The sequence below is a fragment of the Rosa rugosa genome, chromosome 7, assembly GCF_958449725.1.
Source record: "Rosa rugosa chromosome 7, drRosRugo1.1, whole genome shotgun sequence".
Taxonomy (NCBI): Eukaryota; Viridiplantae; Streptophyta; class Magnoliopsida; order Rosales; family Rosaceae; genus Rosa; species Rosa rugosa.
The window spans coordinates 36,673,915-36,693,477 of NC_084826.1; the positions used below are offsets into that span (position 1 = coordinate 36,673,915).

The 19,563-nt window shown below is 42.8% G+C and overlaps 1 protein-coding gene across 1 annotated transcript; it reads right to left on the bottom strand.

Annotated features, from left to right (window-relative positions):
* Positions 1-18,654: 18,654 nt before the first annotated feature.
* Positions 18,655-19,236, bottom strand: LOC133723241 (uncharacterized). Its single transcript, XM_062150058.1, has one exon. The coding sequence runs from the start codon at positions 19,234-19,236 to the stop codon at positions 18,655-18,657; it is 582 nt and encodes a 193-aa protein (XP_062006042.1).
* Between the last annotated feature and the right edge of the window lie 327 nt (positions 19,237-19,563).

Here is a 19,563-nt window from a genome sequence, read left to right on the forward strand (position 1 = left end):
GACCCTTAGAAATTTTGGGAAAAAGACCCAGTGGTCTGTGAATTAAGATTACATGATATGAATGCCATCTGTCATGTCAAAGCCATTCCTCAATACAAAGAGGAAGACCAGAAAGAATTCAGAAAAGACATTGCAGATCTCCTGAACAAGAAATTAATTCAACCTTCCACTATCCCTCATCATGCTCCAGCATTCTACGTGAGAAATCATGCAGAAAACATCAGAGGAAAAGCTAGAATGGTGATTGACTACAGAGATGTCAATAAGAAGACTGTGAAAGACGGTTATCAAATTGCTCAAGTACGAGTACTAATAAACCAGCTCAGAGGAGCTAAAGTCTTTTCAAAATTCGATGCAAAGTCGGGTTTTTGGCAAGTCAAGATGCACCCAGATAGTGTTCCTCTCACTGCATTCGGAACACCACAAGGTCATTATGAATGGCTAGTAATGCCCTTTGGCTTAAAACAAGCCCCCTCAATCTTCCAGAGAAAGATGGATGACATATATCTTCAAACATGTTGCCGAATTCTGCGTCGTCTACATTGATGACATCCTTGTCTTCTCCAAAAACAGAGAATAACACATGAAGCACCTCTATGAGGTTGTAAAGCTGATAGTTCAGCATGGAATCATCTTAGGAGAAAAGAAAATCTTCTTTATCCTAGATGAAGTTGATTTCCTAGGAATAAACATCAAGAATGGAGTGATAAAACTCCAACCCCACATCCTTGAGAAAATCTGGAAGTTCCCAGATAGAATTCCTGATGCTAAGAGTCTAGAGAGATTCGTAGGAGTCCTTAATTATGGGAGAGATTTCATTCCCAAAATCTCAGGACTAACAGCAATGTTATCTCCTAAAACAAGTTCCAAGAAAAAATGAAACTTCACAGAAGATGATGAAAAAACCGTGAAGCAGATAAAAGCTCTTTGCAAAAATCTCCCTCCTCTACAACAACCAGAGGAAAATGATGAAATCATTCTCCAAACAGATGCGAGGGATAATTACTGGTCCGGTGTTGTCCTGGCAAAAACGCCTGGAACTAACAATGAAAAGATCTGTAAATTTTGTAGCGGCAAGTTCGGCCCTGTAGAACAAAATTATCCCACAGGGGAAAAAGAAATTTTGGCTGTCAAGAAAACAATTTTAAATTCTCCAGCTTTTCTTGGAAAACCCTTTACTGTCCGCACCGATTGTGCTAGAGTAAAGAATTTCAAAAATTTCAAACTTGATAAAGCTGCTGATAGAGGAAGATTAGCTAACTGGCAATTATTTCTTAACCAATATGATTATAATGTTGAATTAATTGCAGGAAACAAGAATTATCTTCCAGATGCCCTAACCAGAGAAATGACAATGTTCAGCCGGAAAGATGACGACGAAGGTCGCAATCCCAGAAGTAGAAGAACCGGGAAAGAACATGAACCTACTGAAAATCCTAAAGAGAAAATCCTCAAAATATTCCTGCTAAGTCCAAAAGGACTAGCCACAACTGATCAATCCCAGGGTAAAGGATTGGCTAGCCTGTCTCAAACGGCAGACGGTAAAGGCTCATCAAGACCGTTAACGGCTGTTGCTTTGCCAAAAAGCAAACCAACTCCAAATGGAGTTATAAATGTTTTTAGTTATGAATTAAGAACCTTCACAGATCCTGTGTTCAGAACTGGAAGGAGGCTAGCTTACCACCAAAAGGCAATCCTCGACAACCTCTTATTTGCCTTTCAAGAAAGAAACAGTGGTATGATGTTCCCAGCTCTGTTAGCCGTAGCTGAAGAACTCTATGAAAATGCTAGACCACAGGTTGCAGAAATTCATACACAGCAGAATGCTGGTCGAAGTGAAAATATTCACTATCTTGGAGATCCAGAAAGTACTAGAGTTCCTATCATAGCATTAAAAGAATCAGATTGGTTCGAATTCCATAATCTGATAGGAAGTCACAATTCTGAGGCATGTATTCCTCCAACTCTCTTCATTATCGCAGGACCTTATGTTGGAAGATACCTAGTACATGTTCAGAGTGAACATCCTCAAGAACACAAGCTCTGGCTTGTTGAAAATGGTTTTGTCCATAATCTATGGAGCAAAACAAATGATGATATCAAAGGCCTGCCCCCCATCATCGTCAACACAGTCAAAAATGTAAGAAAAAATGACTGTTCTCTTAGACTGAAGTTCAGATCTACTCCACTAGAATGGATTCAGAAAACAAACGGTGAAGTTGAATACATTTCTCCCTATCATTATGTGAGAATTATTCAAAGGAAATATCTTCAGCCTACCTGTTTTGGATACAATGGCCAGCCAAATTCAAGCATTCTATGGATGAAAGCCATGTCTCTGGAATATATCAAGAAGATCATCGAAGAAGACACAGGAAACACCTTCCTGGCAACAGGAGAAAAAACAATGATCACTGCTTACGATCACCCTGACGTAATCAGCAGTGACCTCTTCCAATCTCTCACGAGAAAGGAAATAGATTTGACACTGGCATGCTTACAGTGGGTTGAAAAGCTTGAAAGAGACAACCACTACAAGATGTATGTTGATACAGATGTCGAAGACAATTCAACTACTGCTCAAATGGCCTGGATGGATAACAACTCGTTTATCCTTGGCCATAATTCAGAAACAGACGAGAACATGTGAAGCAGCAGGTGTAGAAAACACCTAAAGCAACTTTGGACTTTTCCCTAAAGCTGCTTTTGCTTTTCAAAAAGGAACAAGGTGAAAAACATTTCACCTAAAGGAATCTGCTTTTCGTCAACCGGCCTCCATCATCAGGAGCACTCACGAGAGCAGAAATAATGGAGTTGTGCTGTACATTTTTATGTTTTGAATTTTGGTTTGAGTTCCGCTCCCTATATAAGGAGCTTTAGTTTCATTTGTAAGGCATCGAAAAACACAGAGCATCAAAAACTTCCACTATCAGAAAAATTAGTTCTAGATAAGAAACTTGAGCAGAAGAGTCTTCTCTCAAGGATGTCATAGTAGCAGTGTGCTCCTATCTAGTGTGAAGTAATGTGCTTTCATCACAAGTAAGTAACTGTAATCATTCTCATGCACAGCTAAACAACTTTTTAGCTGTTTACCAGAGAATGAGGCTCTGAATTCTTATCTTGTAATTATGTTTAAATAAATAATTTCAGTGTGCTCATCCACTTCATCACATAGTTATTTCTAGTTTATGCTATTGTTATTACTATGTTAGGCTTGTATCCCGTTCTATCTTTAAGTTCAGATTCTCTGTTTCTTAGAAAATTTGCCTCAGCTTAGGATAGAAACAAGCAGCAGTGATTCCGCCTATTAAAGTAACTGTTAGGCAGGGAGCCGTTAGGTGAAAAACTTGGGTATGTTGAAGGCTAGTTTTGTTTTTCTCAAAAGTTTGAACAGGTTTTTCTAAGAAAAAGTGAATTTTGGACTCAAAAGTCAGCATATGATATATTTGGCACTACCCAAAAAAGGACTACCCTTAGGAGTCTTTTCCCCTAAAGTTTGTGTACTTGGGGCAAATACCAACGTGGTTGATTGATTGGGCAAAATACCTCATGATTTTGGGCAAACGGGCATAACCCCTAAACTATTCTTATGTCCGATAAAAAAAAAAAAAATTCTTATTTATAAAAGATGTCTACTTACTTAAGACAATGGCCCACCACGTTAGCTGTATCAAAAATGTATCAATTAAAACATATTTTCATTCAATTTTGTTCCAAATCACCTTTGGGGTCTGGGTTCAATACGTCAAGCTGTATCAAGTTATCAGAAGTGTATCAAACTTGTATTAATAAAACACATTTTCACCAAATTTTGTCTCAAATAATCCTCGGGGCCCGAATTCTCTACATCAAGTTATATAAAAAGTGTATTGAAGCTATATCAACAAAACACATTTTAATTAAATTTTGTCCCAATCACCATTGGAGCTCGAGTCCTCCATGTCAAGCTGTATCAAACTATATTAACTTAACACATTTTCACTCAAATTTGTTTTAAATCACCCTCAAAGCCCAGGTCCGCCACGTCAAATTGTTTCAACAAAACACAATTTCACTAAATTTTATCCTAAATCACCCTCGGGACCTGAGCCGCCACGTGAAGTATATCAAAACTATATTAAAATTGTATCAACAAAGCACATTTTCACTCAAATTTGTCCCAAAATCACCCTTGGGGTCTGGGCTCGTCATGTCTAACTATATCAAAGCTGTAATAACAAAACCCATTTTCACTCAAATTTTTTTTTTCCAAATCACCCTCGGGCCCAGGTCCACCACCTCAAGCTGTTTCAAAAGTGTATCAAGTTGTATCAACAGTACACGTTTCACTAAATTTTGTCCTAGATCATCTTCGGGGCTCCGACCCGTCATGTCAAGCTATATCAAATATGTATCCTATATCAATAAAACACATTTTTACTCAAGCTGTGTCAATGTCACACCCTGAATTTTGGATAAAGATATTCAAAATCCAAAACGCGATAACTCAACAATTAACAATAAGCACATAGAAATTTTTTCATTAAATTAAGCAACAAAACAACCCAAGCTCACAAATGTCAATACCGACTCATTCTTTAGAGTCACATATTACATTACAGAGAGTTTACAAATTAAACTGAACAACAATTCAATATGTAAACACACCCACCACTCTCACCACACAGCGGAAGATTAAAACTAAGAGTACCCTTCTACGTCCCAAAACACCATACACATCCACAAAACTCAAGAACAAGGAAGAACAAGGGCTTGGATATGTGAAAGTAAGTGTTGTGATTGATTTAGAGTGTGTAGTAACTTCGGTTTTGGTGAAACCCAAGTGCCTACACACCTATTTCTCACACAAACTTAAACAACTATGTACAAGGTATGAAAAACTAACCTAAAACTAGAGAAAAGAGAGATTTTGATGCTCCAAAATGAGGGAGCCAAGGGGATGCACCATTTTGAGGAGAGAGAATTGGCTATTTAAAGGCTATGGAAATTCAAATCAAGGGTGGAGATCAAAAGAAATGAAGGGCTAGATGTGATTGACAAATGTGTAAGCACAAAATGTGGATCTAGTCTTTAACTCCACATAGAAATGACCTAAAAAGCCCATATATATTTTGGTGGAGGAGAAAAAGTAAGGGTAGAGGGGTCATTGTGTAAGGGAACAAGGTAATAAATGGGAGACAAAGGTGTAAGGTGTAAGAATGAGACCACTTGTCATCTTTCAAATTTTGAATTTCAAAATAACCTAGACCTAAAGTCTTCCCACCTAAAGTCTCTAACCCTAGTCAGCTCTTCCTTGTCCTCCACACATGTTCTTGGCCGGCCAACTCGGCCGGAAATGTCCGGATTCCGGCGTTGACCACTGTTGACCCATTTTTTGTCCGTTTGAGCACTTTCTTCTCCTTTCTTCCTTCAATTGAATCTCCACCGAGACTTCGGAATTGGCCTTTAACTTCTTCATGCCAAATGTTCCTTCATGAGTGTAGATCATCCTGGTAAAATTTCAGAGCTTAGTTCACCTTGGTTTGGCCGGAACTGCTACCGGAATCTGTACAGGTCCGGTTTTACAGTTTTTGTCTTTTAGTAAAAAATTTGGGCCGATCTTTTGAAGGCCTTCCACTCCGAACTAGCTCTTGCACTCTTCATATGAAATGATCCTTAGGATGTCTAGAATGGATCTGGAAAGTTTGAACTCATTTCGAGTTCATTTGTTCAGTCTGCTGCTCCTCCTTCCTTCCCTAGCTTGGTTTCTTCTAGATGGAGTAGGAAAATGTGCTAAAATTGACTTTTTAGTGCATTTCCAAGATTCTTCATCATTTTCTAGCATGATAAGGAAAACATAATAAATATATATAAATAAACATAAAAGGTTAAACAAAATTATAAGATTAGGGGAATAATTACTAGGTAATTATGAACCTAACAGCGGAAGATTAAAACTAAGAGTGCCCTTCTACGTCCATGCTACAAAAAGTACACCTCAGCTTTGATGACGATTAAACGATATTCTAACCTCCTGTAACCCCTACACAATGGAATAGTGTACCGGGTTGAAACAACAAACCCGGTAAGCTTTTGCAAGCTCGAATGAGTAAACCAAAATAACCACAAACTCTCATTTTCAACACAAGGACATCAAATCAACATTGTAGACACCAAAAATTTATTGAAAATAAAATTCATTAAATAATTCGGTCAACACTTGGAATTATGACCGAACAAACATAGTCGGCATGTGGGTCCTACGAAATGTGCATGTGGCTGGTGAGTAAGCAAAATCACGCAGACTCAGAGAGCGACACTTGGCGACACATGAAAGGCCCGACGGCAATAAATGAATTTGTTTCGGCTAAATCAATTGATATTAAAGTGGATCAATCAAATTAAATCAATTGATTCCAAGTCAAATCAAGTATTAAATTTCGTCTGCTGATTGGATGTCAATTTATTTAAATTGATAATCAAGATGAAAATCAGTCATCAAATTGATTGGCTAATTCCTTAATAGTCGTGATTAAATCAATTAATTAAAGCTGATTGATTTGATTATGCTATTAATGAAATACAATTAAAATCAGCCATCAAATTGATTGGCTAATTTCTTAATAGTCGTGATTAAATCAGTTAATTAACGCTGATTGATTTGATTATGTTATTAAGGAAAAACAATTAAAATCAGCCATCAAATTGATTGGCTAATTCCTTAATGGTCGTGATTAAATCAGTTAATTAAGGCTGATTGATTTGATTATGTCATTAAGGAAAATGCAATTAATTACGTGTCATCAAGGCATTCCAAATTGAGAGAGACGCCGACACTATAAATACCCCCTCTCAAATCAAGATAGGGGGGACGACGATAGACAGAGACAGACGCAAGCAGACGGAAGAAACCTCTCCAAACCTCAGAAGTCTCCCAAGCTCGTGAAGAACCATCAAGCTGCCAAATAGTCGGTCTCTTCACCTCACCAACTTCAGACAAACAAGGGAAATCACCTGCAAGCTCAGAAGTTGTCAAACTCGCGGAAAATCAACAAGCACCAAGCAAACGTGCCAGTTCATCCGCCATCAAAGCCATACTCGCCACGTGACACTTCTCGTGGTTCAAGTCTGATCAAGATCAAGCCTCTATAGCCCTTGATCATCCGTCGTCTTCAACAAAGTAAATCCTCTACAAGTTCTTCATCAAGCTCGTGGAGAATCAACAAGCACCAAACACACGTGCCGGTTCGTCCCCTACCAAAGCCGAAGAACGCTCACCACGTGACACGACTTGTGGCCTAAATCTGATCAAGATCAAGCTTCTACAGCCCTTGGTCAATCGTCTTCCTCAAATCGTCAACATAGCAAGAAGTTCACACTACAACCGTTCGATTCAAGATCAAGTGCTCGCCACCCTTGGATCAAATCAACGTCAGAGATCAAATCAGAGGAGATTCTTGTGAAAGAGAATCTACAGAGATTGTAACCCTCAAGTTCATTAATAAAAATATATTATTTTGTACACGTGTCCTTTCATTCGTTGCAGGATTTCCGTGTTTACAAACATAATGATTAATTTCAACATTAAATCCTTTTCTTTTTAAGGAAACACATGTCACCACCGCGACAACTCACAACAATTGAAATTTCAACTACAAATCCAAGAATTCATTTTTCGTTTCTCTTGACAGAAAGCATTTCTCAATTAAACTAAATAAAACTAGTAATCCATGCATAGAAAATTAGTTCAAGAGATCACCAAAAGCACACAAACCAAAATAGAAATCATAGTAATTCCTGCATATAGTTTAGTTTAGGAGATTACATTAAAATCAATCGATATAAATCATAGTAATCCCTGCATATAGTTTAGTTAAGGAGATTACTTAAAATCAAACAATAGAAATGAAAAAGAGAAATAGATAATTAAATAAATAAATAAATCAAACAACTCATGGTAAAGCCAAATATCACCCCTTTAACTCCATTAAAATGACTCAATCAACACCTGCTCAATAATTTCTCAAAATCAAGAGTAAATTAAAGCAACCAAAACACCTCCACAATTTCATAAGAATCAATGTCTGTCATGTACTATAAAAGAAAGAAACACCCGAAACTCTCTTTTATAAATACGTACTCATGAGCACGATAACACAAAATCATCCCCCAAGCTGTATCTCGGCAGACAGACTAGAGCTCTAACTGATCGTAACCACTCACTCGATCAAAGGCGTAGTTCCCAATTTCCTTGCCTCATCACCAATGTGACAAAAGGTCCTCAGATTGGAACGTTTAAAAAGTCCACATGACTCAAAATGTTACACTCAACTCAATCACCACTATGACAATAGGTCCTCAGACCAGAACATTTAAAAAATCGACATGACTCAAAATGTTACACTCAACTCAATCACCACTGTGACAATAGGTCCTCAGACCAAAAACATTTAAAGAGGTCACTCGACCCAAAAATGTTACTACGTACATAACTCCACGGTACCTTTGAAAACAATATAAATCAACATTCTCAAAGTCTATTGTTTTCCTCCGAATTCAGGTCCCACAACCCAACAATGAACACCATAGCGAAATTGTACTCTATACAATACTCAGTTTTACAATCTAAAACCAATTCCAAACTCAAATATTCTTTAACAATCACATCAATCAATTACATGATATATTGCATTCCCGAAAAGAGTAAATGCTCAAAATAATAATCCAAATAAAATCACAATTATTATACTTCTCACAAAATCACACCATCCAGATATATATTCCATGTAAATATATATATATATACGTAGTCATCCGCTCAGGGATGCCACTAATACCAACTATAGTTCACAATCGCAAAACTCAAGAAAATCATTTTTACACTTAAAATCTCATTTTATTTACCCACGAACTGTTTCCGAACAAGTTCATATTATTTGAAAGGATTAAATTCAGTTTACTCCCCTGAACTTTAGGCCTAAAATCAGATTGGTCCCTCTTTCTGAAAATCGATTACGATGGTCCCTATACTCTCAAATGACATCACCTGAGTCCAAAATTTGAATTTGGCTCGAAACATGACGTCAGCTGCTGAGTTGGAGCCGACATGGGGGCCCACAATGAGGGCAAAATGGACATTTCAAATTTTTCTAATTTTTTCTCTCTTGTTTTAATTTTTTTCTCTATATTCTCTCTCTCTCCCCGACCTGCTCTCTCTCTGTCTCTCTCTCTCTCCCAGATGCTCCGATCAGCCGTCTGGATCGCCGCCGCCTCCCCCTCCCTCTACGAGCGCCCCGTCCGACGCATCGTCGCCGACGTGGCCAAGAACCTCGACCACGTCCTCACCCTCGGATTACTAGTAGAAATCACAGTGAAGGTGCGCTCTCCGATTTCCAGTTCAAATATTTCGATCAGAAAACATGGACGACGACAGGCCGTCGGAAGAAGAAGCGAAGCAGTCGCCGTCGCCATCGCTGTTCCCAGTCATAGCCGCCTCTCAGCAAGTCTCAAACGTCCCTCAATGGCTTTCCAACACCAGCTTCACCACCAACCTCTCCGTCATAAACGACGCCGTTGCCTCGTACTTCAAACCTGAGCCACCGCCGGAGGAGCAAGAGGACGTACGGCCCCAGCCGAAGCCGTACGAGCTTCTGGAATCTTCTAGTGGATCCGAAGCGAGCGATGAGAGAGACAGGACGAGCAAGAAGAGGAGGAAGAAGGAGAAGGGGAAGAGGAGGAAGAAGAGGCGGAGCGCGAAGAGAGACGGCCGGTCGTTCGCCAGTTTCGGGTAGAGAAAGTCCAGTGTTCAGGCTTGGGCCGAATCCGAGAGGAGAGAGAGAGAGCAGATCAGGGAGAGAGAGGGGAGAGAGAGAGAGAGCAGATTGGGGGGAGAGAGAGAATATAGAGAAAAAAATTTAAAAAAGAGAGAAAAAATTAGAAAAATTTGAAATGTCCATTTTGCCCTCATTGTGGGCCCCCATGTCGGCTCCAACTCAGCAGCTGACGTCATGTTTCGAGCCAAATTCAAATTTTGGACTCGGGTGATGTCATTTGAGAGTATAGGGACCATCGTAATCGATTTTCAGAAAGAGGGACCAATCTGATTTTAGGCCTAAAGTTCAGGAGAGTAAATTGAATTTAATCCTATTTAAAAACAAATCTTTATTTCCATAAAATAATTTCACATTTTAGCAATTAAACCGAACCATAATATAACTTGGTTCATAAACGAACCACGTGAGATTTACTCACCTCTAAATCCCGCTGCATCTTCACGCACAGATCGAGACAAGAACAAAATCACAACAGTACTCCCAAATCAACATCGTTAAGCCCCTAATCACAACAAGGTCACATTTTAATACACGTACGAATCACAAAGCGATAAAAGTTCAAAACCCCCGTTTGAACTAAAACCCGAAAGTAACGCCAATTAAGGCGGAACTTCATCCTAGACTACCCAAAATCTCCGGAACACTCCTACGGTCAATATATCAAAACTACAAGTTGATCGGACGGCAGGCTCCTCATGGATAAAAAATCAAGACGATCAAAAAACGTAAAAACCCTAACAAGTTCATATGATCTCCAAAAATTACGTATTATATATCAAAATGTCTATATCGACGAGTAGATGATATATAAAACCAGAAACTGCCCCTGATATGGTCGGAAACACCGCCAAGCTCCGCTACAGGGGGCGGTGCACCGCCACTGGCCAAACTGAAAACTAGATTAAATCAACCGTCTAGAATGTAGATATTGATGAGAGGAGTAACTTTCATACCTAGAGCTAAGACTAATTAGGCCTAGATCAAGCTTGAACAAGCCCGAGAAATCTAGACCGTTGAACTTCAAATCGTGATTCCGGCCACCACACTTTGAATCGTGTTTCAAGGTTGCCATGGTTGTGATCTAGAGGAGGAGAGCGTCCCAACTTGACTAGTCTTGAGCTCAGCTTCCGCCGGAATCTGAAAATCCGACCGGGTCCAAAAACGCCACCGTCGCCGTCCTTCGATCTCCATTTACGGTGCATGCCGGAGCAAACCGCTACCATAGGTCGGTAGCGCATGACCGGGCGAGTCGGTCTGGGTCGGGTTCGCCACCATAGGTCGCCAGAAAAGTGAGATGGGTCGGGGTCGGGGATGGCTGAGAGAGTTTCCGGAATTTTCCGGAAAGTTTCCTTTTTTGGAAACTTATGAATTTTTCGGGATTTTTTTCCTATTTATACTAAAATGAAATTTTTTTCCAATGGCCATAAGTTTTTCATACGAACTCCAATTTTCACGTTCCGCATATCCACGAACTTGTATCGACGCGTTCTACGATTTCCTTGAAGGAAGTTTTCAGAGAAACTCAACGAATAAAAGTTAACTCTTTTACCGCTCGAAAATAAAACGTTTCGAGTAATTATTCGTCCGAAACATTTTCGTTTAACCCTCGAACCACAAAATTATACTAAAGAACACTTTATTAATTCCCGAAAATTTTAAGAAATTAATAACGAATTTTCGGGTATTACAATCAAATCATCCTCGGGGTTCGGCCTTGCCACGTCAAGCTGTATCAACAAAACACATGTTCACTCCATTTGATCTCAAATCACCCTTGGGGCCGACCTCTCCAAGTCAGGTTGCATTAACGGTGTATCAAAGTTGTAGCAACAAAAATATTCTCACTCAATTTTGTTTCATTCACCCTCAGGAACCGGGACCGCCACATCAAGCTATATCAAAAGTTTTTTTTTTTGACTCTGGACGACAATGTAACTCCCCACCCCACCCCATCCCTGATGTCAGTGAGATTTGAACCCGTGACCTCCACAGTGTTAGTTAGGCTAGCTAACCAACAGGCCACGGCTCACCAACATATCAAAAGTTGTATCAAGTTGTATCACAAGCTATATTAAAATACGTGCTTCAAGGGTAATAAGTATGACACAAGCCATTACAATTTTGTAAGATTTCAAGCTTAGTCAATACGTGAAAATTCCTCCCAGGACCATTTTCATGGCTTAGGTCAACTCTTTTTCCAAATGTCAACGTCCTTCAAATAATTCAAGGCCTAATGCTTATTGTTTACGCATGGTATTATCAGCAAAATGAACCACAAATACTAGAGTTAATTTGAAACTAATAAAAACCCAAGAAATTAAGCGCAACATTCTTCTTTTGAATTACTGGCATGGTACTAAACTAGCACCTAGAATATTGAGTTCCTTTAAAACCTTGCAGCAAATGAGAATTCGAAGCTGCAGAAGGTTTCACATTCAGAGCCTGTAGATACCTCTACTAACAAGGCTAATATCTATGTCACCAAGCATAAACAACACCCTCGTGGGGGGCCCACAAGCCATGGTGGGACCCAACGACGATATGCATCTCGTAGCCCAACGTCCAAACTACGCCACGATGGTCGAAAGTGCTCAAGAGCTTGTCGGGAAGCCAAGTTCCCAACCTTGCCAAGTTGCCTTCAACAACATACTTTCTAGACTAGAATAGTTGTTTTTGAGTCCCACATTGGAAAACAAGTGTAAGAGGGGAGGCTCCCTTACTTATAAAAGGGACCTCCACCCACTTAGATAGCCATCCCATTACAACTCTTGTAATCTTGTTGAGCCTCAAGGCCCGACACATAGTAAAGCTTTAAGTGGATGTAGAGTCCCCCAAAGTCGGTGTTATCTCTCTCTCTCTCTCTCTCCTTTCTCTTTAACGTTAATTAGAGCCTTCGGTTTCTAACATTAACAGAGCCTAATTCCACCTCTGCCACCACCTACGAGCTCCTCACCGTCTGCATCGGGTCCCACATACTGCCTCATGTACCACCTCCCGTACCCAGGGTGGTATCACGGTGGTGGTGCTCAGAAGGGACATGGATCACGTAGCGAAGAAGCTCAAGAAGTTGAACAGGATCGAGATCAGGAACACCCATCGATCTAAAAGAGCTCGCGATCTGATGAGGGATGATCTGGACCACGACAGCGTACAGAATCTGAGGCCACTGTTTGACACAAAAACCAGTATGGTACAAACTGTCTCTTTTGAGCGTGTGCGCAGGCGTGCCAGCACCGTGGGGTGCAGTCGTCGGGGAATCCCTTGACCTGACTTCTTCTTCAAGCATTGCGGACGAGGTGAGCACCAACCTCGTCACAAGGCTCTTTTCTCTGCCTTCCGAGAAAGGACTTCTTGCCTTACGGGTGAGGGCTTTGGTTGTGGATCTCTTCGCGTCACCGAATCAATACTCAACGTTGTAGGTTGAGCAGAGAAATCACTGGGAAGTTTGGGGAAAGCACAGGGTTTGCTAAAGAGTGACTTTAGCTTCGCTGGGTTGCGAGGGCGTTACCCTTGCTTCGCTGGGAGTATCGGTGGCAGTAGCACTAACAGTCGGCTCCAGGGGAGACTAGGACTAGAAGTACGGTCGCCGGGCTTCAACTAGGTTGAAGGTTTGCTCCGGGGAGGCTTGATAATCGTAGAGATTAGTTGAATTGAGAATTGTCCTTGATTTGTCCTTGAAACCTGGTATTTATACCTAGGGTTTTGACTGTTCCTACCATAGAAGGATTATTGATTGAAGTTTCCTATTCAATCTTCGCTACCTGACTCCAAGAAGGGCTCATTTTCCTTATGGGTTTCTGAATGGGTGAAGCTGTAACCCAATTCCAAGTAGACTTATTTTTGGGCCGCAGGTATCGGCCTGCTATGCTAAATCCACTAAAGGATCTTGCCAAAATTAATTTTGGGCTCAAACATTGCCCCCAGGCCCCGAAATCGGGCCCGCGAGAATGTAACTGATTGAAGGGGACTAAAACAACATGTCTAATGACCGAAACGATATCATTAATGAGGGTTGCGTCTATTCGCTTGGCAAAACGTCTTTTCGTTGCATCGTTTCCCTCACAAAATCTTTTATTTAAATCCCGCAGCCACTTCAGACCTGTCACATCAGAAACTCTTTTAGTCTCCTAAACCCAGAAACCCTCTTCCATAATATCTTTTGCAGAAACCCAGAAATGGCTCCCCCAAAGAAAATGATTATCGATCAGGAAGAAGAACTTGACGAGAACGTCGCTCACACTTGGGGAACCAACATCGGTGCCCGCTGTCACATTCATACTTCCGTCTAGAGACCTCTGCTTCGCAGGCTTCCCAATCGTCACGCCGGACTGGGTCCAGCACCGCGAGATTCCATCCCGGCCGACGCTATCGTCCTCTATAGCCTACCTATTCGTCGACCCATTCAGGTCCTCCGGAGGACCCCTGGAGATTTCAGTAGTTGGGGTGCGCAGAAACATCGGGCAAAAATAGGGCATTGGCCATCCAAAATTAGCGCAGATGAGTTTTCCTGGTATCGCGAAGTGAGAGCACAAGATTTGGCTCGCTGGAACGCAGCAGGTATTACCCAAACTATTGATTTATGCTTTCGCCTTCCTCGTGGTGGCAATCGCTCACCACTCGCTGCCTTCCTTTGCTTTTGGAATACTGCCACCAACACCTTTGATTTTCGATTTGGCCAAATGAGTATTACATTATTGGATATTCTTACCATTACTGGATTGCCCATCGATGGTGAGCCCTATCTGCATGGCCAATTCGATTCTGACAACTTCTCATCAACCATGGCCCAAATTGGTCGTGGCGTTCATAGCAGCTCCTATCCGCGGTAGCTGGCCTATTACGGCAAAGAACACAATGCGACTGGTGGCATTGCTTTTCTGGAGTATTGGCTCTGCATGTTCATCTTCTGTATCTCCGCCAATAAGCCCACTGGTCCTTGGACTTTCCTGGCTACAGCCCTCTACAACGGCCGCCGCGTGGGGTTAGGACAACCAGTGTTGGGTGCCCTTTACCGTACTCTATACCAGGCCACCATGCATCCTTTCGAGACTAGCATTTCTGGCCCTTTTTGGATCCTTGATTTCTGGATTCAAACTTACTTTCCATTCTTCCGCCGCGACGATATTTCACTGCTACCACCGGCTGACGCCCTTCTTGGTCAATGGCTTTGTCGCGAGGCGAGGTACACATCCCCACCCTATTCTGAGTGTTTCTCATATTTGTATCTCCTGCACGAAATGCCTTACTGCGACTTAGTACTCAATAGGAGATTCCCCACTCCTCTTGAAAATGGGTTCCTTCCTGGGGCTCCTAATTATAGTGATCGCGCGCTTTTCGCCGCGCGATCTCTTGTTCAGACATTAGGCTTGCTGCTGATGAACTCAGTTATGAGCTTTACACTCCCAACCACTTCGCTCGCCAGTTTGGTTTTATCCAATTGGTGCCATTTCCCCTCTACGATGCCTGGAATTACAATACCTCTTGGCGCAGAATTGGCCCCTTGACTGGGCCTTCGCCAGTACAAAGCATGCTTGTATTGGTTGATCTCCCTGACTGGGCTAATAACATCGTCCCCGTGGATGGGACCGCTGAAGATTATGATCAATGGTGGAAGGAAGTCTCTGTTAATTGCTGGAGGCAAAGGGACGACGAGCTCTTCGCGACCATTTTCGAAGAGTTGAAATATCCCTACGACACTGATACTGAGGTACTTGCTCGCTTTCCTGAAGATGAAGCAGCATCTCCGCCACCTGAACCAGCTCCGCGACCTGCGCGAGCCCCGCGTTCAGTTCATGCTGGAATCTTAATTCGCGAGCCCCCTCCAGAGGTAATTGCCTTGGAATGTTCTTTGTTTTCTTAATCACTTTCATCTCCGACTCTTTTTTCCTAACTCAAAGTTTATAGCAGGGACGTGTACCGTCATTGGGCAATTGCGCAGTAGACGCTTCTCCAGCCACGGGTCAGGCTGCCAAGCAAAAAGCAAAAGTAACAGAGCCTGAAGGCGAAGACTCTTCCTCTGATGACGACGACCCACAAACTATAAGGATGTTGTCTTAAAATCTCATAATTTTGACATCTTCTTCGAAGCTTATTTTGACTTTACTTTAATCCTGATAGATTGCTGCCGCTTTAGCCCGCAAACGCAGTCGCGCTGATCCCCGGACTGATCCATGGGCAGAAGATGAACCAGTCGCTGATCGACTGGTAATAATCATCTAAAATGAGCCATGACGTTTTGTTTTGTTATGTATGACTCTATAACGCTCCTCCTCTGCAGGTTCGTCGTAGGTCATCAAGGCAAGTTGGGGAAGGATCCTTAACTGCTGGCGAAGGTGTGTCTGGTTCGCAAGTCCAAGAGCCAAATGGTTCTAATAATCCTCCCTCTCCAATTGATGCTGCAAACAATATGCAGTTGGTTCTGGTCCCAATACAGGTCATAGATGACAGCTCGCCTGAGGTTGAAGAAAGAATGTCACTCCTAGACACCTCCCACGAGCAACCAACTACAATCCTCCTTCTAGAACAGGCAGCGCCTGATTCAGTTCCAGCGTCCGGTGAGATTGCCCAGGAACCTGTGCCAACAGCAATTCTCCGCGAGCCACTTGTTGAAGAGGTACCTCTCTTAACAAAATGTTTTATCATTAACCCCTGGCTTGGTTATTCTGACAATGCCTCCTTCTAGGACCCAAATGCTATTCCAAACGAGGAAGCGGTTGTCATAGCCGGAGAGATAGTGGCCGAGAATCCTGCTGAACCTGTCCTCGATGTGGTTGGTCAGGAGCCTGCCCCCCAAGCCATTGAAGCCGGGGGAGTAGGGGAAAACCCTGAGCCATTGCCAGAAGTAGTACCTGTCGCGGAGCCTCTTGAGGCCCCTCCTGTCGCTGAGCAACCACCTCCTTCCACTTTAGAACGGCTAGCTCGTGTGCTCGAAGTGACCCCACCTGGGGTCGTAGATGATGCCAGAGAAGGCCTTCGTCGCCTCCTGGGCCTTGATATTCTGATTCCTGGCTCGCCCGCGAGAGTTTTGGAGTATCTGAGGGTACTTCTCCGCTAGGGGGCTATAACTGAAGACCAATTTCAAGAGGTTGACCAGCTGCTGCAGGATCTTCCCCAAGGGCTCAATGAGAGGGCGGTCGTGACCGCGCAAGCCAGGCAGACTGAAACACACTACCAGACTCTTGCTCAACAGACGGACACTGCGCGTGACTTCTTGGGTGACCAGGCTAATCTCATCAGGGATCTGACTCTCGAGAGAAACCACCTGCGGTCCTAGATTCAGGATCTTCAGGCCCAATTAACTGATGTGACGGCTAGGCTTGCCCATGCGGAGCCTCAATTGGAGCAGCCCTTTGCCTCTTTCGAGAAGCTGACCCATGAACTGGCCTAAGCTCGTGTAGCAGCCCAACAGGCCGCACAAGCTGCAGCTGATGCTAGCTTTCGCCTGGATGAACTTTTCCTCCGCTTAACTCATGCAGGCCGGGGACTTTTAGGCCTCTGATATTAGGCCCATTAATTTGTATGAACAATATTACTACCAATAAGTTAATTATTTAGCCCACTTTGTTGGCCCAAATTTCTTTTATCTCGTAGGCAATAGCTCTGTTCAATTTTTGCTTTAACTGCACAAAAACAGTTTCAAAAAGATAATCTCGAAAAGGAGCAGTTACCTCCTTAGAGACCGCTCTCTCGTCCACTCGTATTCAATTTCGTTCATTTCTGAGATCTCAGCATTGAATTCTATTGATATTCCCATTGATGGCGTTGAAACATCTTCAACTGCCCATATCCAAGGGTTGAGGCCACTGAGGCAGGCCTCTATAAATATCAATACTTTGGAAAGGTGAAAACTTACGCAAACATGGCTTACCCAGAAATGACCTTGCAAGCCTTTCTTATCTTCCTTCTATTTCTCAAATCTTCTCCATACGATCTCGCCCTTAGCCTCTAGATCTTAGGCTTTATGGCTTAATCTCACTGCCTTGGTAGGCCTTATGGCCTAATCTCAGGCAACTTCGTGTCTTTGGTCTATGAAAGCCTGGATGGAACATCCTAGGTTTTGGGTAGGTTGAAGAACACGAGGAGCTCCTAACGCGGGGCACCACATTCTGGGGAGTCCCTCTCCTCAGAGTTCTCTGCGCGGAGCAAAGCGAAGAAGGGCGAAAGGCCACTCGAGGCCGATCGTTCTTCTTCCGCGGCCTACCTCCGGGGTCTGATGAGCCGACTTCTGTTTTCCCCCTGGAGGTAGGTGAGGCAACTGGGTCACACTCCAGCGCTGATTCTGTCTCCATCCCGGAGGATAACCAACTGGAAGGGTTGCGATGGATTATTTCCTTCCCTCTTCTTCCAGTATAAATGATAGCAGCTGCGACTTAGATCAGAGGAGGGTGAAGAGAGGAAGAGTAAGAGTGAACATCTCACCAACCCTTCTTGCCGCAAGATCCGAAAGCTCTTAGAAGACATGAATCCACCTGTTTTTTGTTTTAGCCACTTTCTGGCTTTGTATATCGTAAATGTAATTTTCTCGAACACACTGTCTTGCTTTTGGCCGCAAAGCCACTTCATGAATGAAAGATTCGAAATTTTATTATTTGCTAAAAACAATATGATATAATAAGGCCTCTGGTATAGGCCCTTACACACATTCCTAACACATATTGTCAAGGATATTGAACAAAAATGGACAAAAAATTTGCCAGATGAATTACTGCAAAAATAATGGCCACGATAAAGGCCTTTATGCATAGAGTGTTGCCCCCCTAGTGTTCGTAGGTGGAGCGAAGATAGGTGAACGAGGCCACAATAAAAAGGCCTAATTACAAGGGATGAGGCGAGCCAAGGGACACTATGTTTGCCCCCCTGTCCCAGCAACGGAAGAATCTGGGGGATCTTCAAATTCCCAAACGCTGGGGTAGTATTTCTTTAAGAACCTACCATTGATAGGGTTGCGGTGGAGGTCGCCATCCAAATCTTTGAGGTGAAAAGCCCCACGTTCCAGAATTCGATAAATCACAAAGGGCCCTTCGCAGCGCGGGGTCCATTTACCACAACCGGTCAACTTCTCACCAAATGGAAGGACTGCCTTCCAAACGAGCTCGCCCTCTTTGTAACTGCGGCCGCGAGTTCTCTTATCGTAGGCGCGAGCGATGCGTTGCTTCTCCATCACTAAGTTGTCCAAAGCCTCTAAGCGCTGTCCGCTAAGGTCTTCGTGCTCCTGCCACATGGCCTGGACGTAGTCTTCACCAATCAAATGATGTTGATCTTGGACGCGTAGGGAGTGAGCATTGATCTCCAAAGATAAAACCGCGTCATGACCAAACATGAGTGCATAGGGCCTTGTGGCAGTAGGAGTTCGCTTTGAAGTGCGATAGGCCCACAACGTTTCATACAATGTCTCGTGCCATTGGCGAGGGTTTTCAACAAGCATCTTCTTCAGTAGGGTAATGTAATCTTGTTACTGGCCTCTGCTTGACCATTAGACTGAGCATAATAAGGTGTGCTGTGGATAAACTGGATGCCCAAGTCGTTGACGAGCTGCTCCACGTCACCACCCATAAATGTTGCCCCCCTGTCCGATACTAACACCTCGGGGACGCCAAACCTGCATATAATATTTTGAAAGATGAATTGGCGAATGGTTGCTCCAGAGGCCTCCTTCAAAGGTTCAGCTTCCACCCATTTAGTGAAGAAATCCATAGCGACGATGATGAACTTGTGTTGGAGTGACGAATGAGGATGAATCATGCCAATCAAG